Source organism: Bison bison, unplaced genomic scaffold (genome assembly GCF_000754665.1).
Source record: "Bison bison bison isolate TAMUID 2011002044 unplaced genomic scaffold, Bison_UMD1.0 scf7180017847217, whole genome shotgun sequence".
Taxonomy (NCBI): domain Eukaryota; kingdom Metazoa; phylum Chordata; class Mammalia; order Artiodactyla; family Bovidae; genus Bison; species Bison bison.
The window spans coordinates 8,925-11,119 of NW_011477790.1; the positions used below are offsets into that span (position 1 = coordinate 8,925).

The window sequence follows — 2,195 nt, forward strand, 5'->3', positions numbered from 1 at the left end:
GGGATCCGCTGGACCAGGCAGCTGGCGGGGAGGTGAGCAGACCTTTAGCTCTGACACCCCGGGAAAAGGCACCTCACCATGAAGCCTACCTGTGCAAGGGAGAAGGGGATCTTCAGGGCCGAGGTGCCCCCGTGTGAGGCTGGCAGCTCCCAGCACGCCGTCTCTGCCGAGACTCTCTGCCCCAGCCCTACCCAGACCCGCTTCTGCTCCTCCACACCTGCTGCTTCTCTCTTCTCATCTCACGTGGCTTCCCTCACACCTGCCCCCGACTTGCTCAGGGAATCCCGGCTCCTCGAGGCCCTTCTTCCCCGGAGACCCAAGAGCCCGCACCCCCACTGCTTGTTGGAACTATGGACCTGCACCCCCAGTCCTTTTCCTCCTCTGGAGACCTAGGAGCCCAGATCTCAAGCTTTAATTTCCTAAACTATTTAACGTTTAAAAGGTCCCAGTCTGACAGCCAGCAGGGACCAAGACAATTGCTTGAGAGCCTTGGGAAAGCGAGGGTCCAGCCTCCGAGTCTTTATCTCTCTTAGGAGCTCGGAAATAGTACCACTTTCTAACTTGCCCAGAAACTTGCTCCTTGGCCCCTGAAGTCGCAAGTCTGCTTCCCTGGCTCTCCAAGGTTCCAAGCACCAGATTGAGCTCTTCTTCAAAACCCAAATGTTCAACTCCCCAGCCTGTTCTCTCCAACACCTAGAACTCTGTCCTCATAGGGACCCAGGAGGGGAGCTTTCCAGGCCCTCGGAAACCAAGCCACCTTCTTCCAGATCTTTGGGGATTCAGGGGTCTCTCTCAGATTTACCCACTCCCAGCACCCTCCTCCCTTGGACCCAGAAACTGGGGCCCTCTCCCTCCCTCCCTGATTCTCCCCCCTCTCCCTGCCCCACCCCTGCCTCATCACCACCTCACCCACCTTCGAAGAACCGGGAAGACAAAAAGAAAAAAGGGGGAGCGGAGTCAGCACTGGGAGCCCTCAGGACGCACCCCACCTGGACCCCACTGACCCAACTCACCCACTGACACTCACCCATTGACAGCGACCTGGGGAGCGCTTTGCTGCAGGACATGAGAACAGTAAGTCAGGTGGGACCCGGCTTGCATCCCCGGGATTTCCGGTCACGCCCCCTACCCCCATGTCATCCGGGGGAGCTTAAGCTTTAGCCTCACCTGCTGGCGCCGCCGCTCGTGCTGTAGCTGTTTCTCCACTGGGTCCTCCCAGGCACGGCCCTGTGGGTCCATGGCTGGGGGCTCCCAGCCGCTGTAGAACTCAGGTCTGTATGGGGGCCCCTCCTCTGGGGGTAGGTCCACCCTGCAACCAAGGCAAGGGCCGAGGGCTCAGGGATCCTGAAGGTTTGACTTCAGACTGTCAGTCACTGTCAGTAACTTCATGAAGTTTTCCCCCTTCACTTTAGCCTTGTTCTAACCCAACAAATGTAACCTTACCTCCCCCCGCCATTTTTTTAAACCAAGACCTGCCCCTTACTCTAAGCTGCATCCATGACGTCAACTGTATTTGTAAATATCCTGACTACACTCTCTTGAATTTCACCTCTGATTTCAAACTGGGTCTCCCACCCCTCTCCCCTAAGTCCAGCATCTAGCTTTGCACCTGCTCCCATGAAGCTGCCAGCTTCCGAAAAGCTGTGCCCTTTCCAAATCCACAGACCAAACGTTTCCCAAGCCCATCTCTTTGCTATAGCCCCTGCTCCATTCCTGGAAGTCTTGCCTTTTATTCCCGTTCGAGCTCTGGTTCAGTCTCTCTCTCTCTCTTTTTTTTAAATCATGCTACAAAAAACCTCACTACCTAACTTTAAGATTTATTTTTGCAACTTTTTTAAACAGAGAAAGCAATACTCTCCTTGGGGAAAGGTGAGGGATTGAGAATACAGGTCCTGTGTGCAAATTATGACCCCAGAACCTGGAGGTGATAGGCCTTCCTAGGAGAGAAACCACTGGGCACTGCCACACCACCAAAGGGGACAGCTGCTGTCTGAGGCTCAGCAGACTGTTTCACACGACACTCAAAGAGTTTCTGGTCTTTCCTCCAATCGGATCGTGACGTTTGTCCTAGTCCCACCAAAACTTCAGTTTCTTTGAAGACACCCTCTAGCTAAGCCCCACAACTACCCTTCTCTCCCAACCCCATCTTTCCAACAGCCACGCCTTTTTCCCAGAGCAGCCCCTAAAACACCCCG

General features: G+C 54.9%; 1 protein-coding gene across 1 annotated transcript in view; it reads right to left on the minus strand.

Annotated features, from left to right (window-relative positions):
* Positions 1–2,195, minus strand: part of EPS8L1 (EPS8-like 1) — a 10,130-nt gene that overhangs the window by 3,333 nt on the left and 4,602 nt on the right. Inside the window, exons 6-7 of the mRNA XM_010842178.1 lie at positions 1,168–1,334; positions 1,028–1,056 (exon numbers count right to left, since the gene is read on the minus strand). Of these exons, the coding sequence (XP_010840480.1) occupies positions 1,028–1,056; positions 1,168–1,334 (196 nt within the window). The remainder of the gene's footprint in view (positions 1–1,027; positions 1,057–1,167; positions 1,335–2,195) is intronic.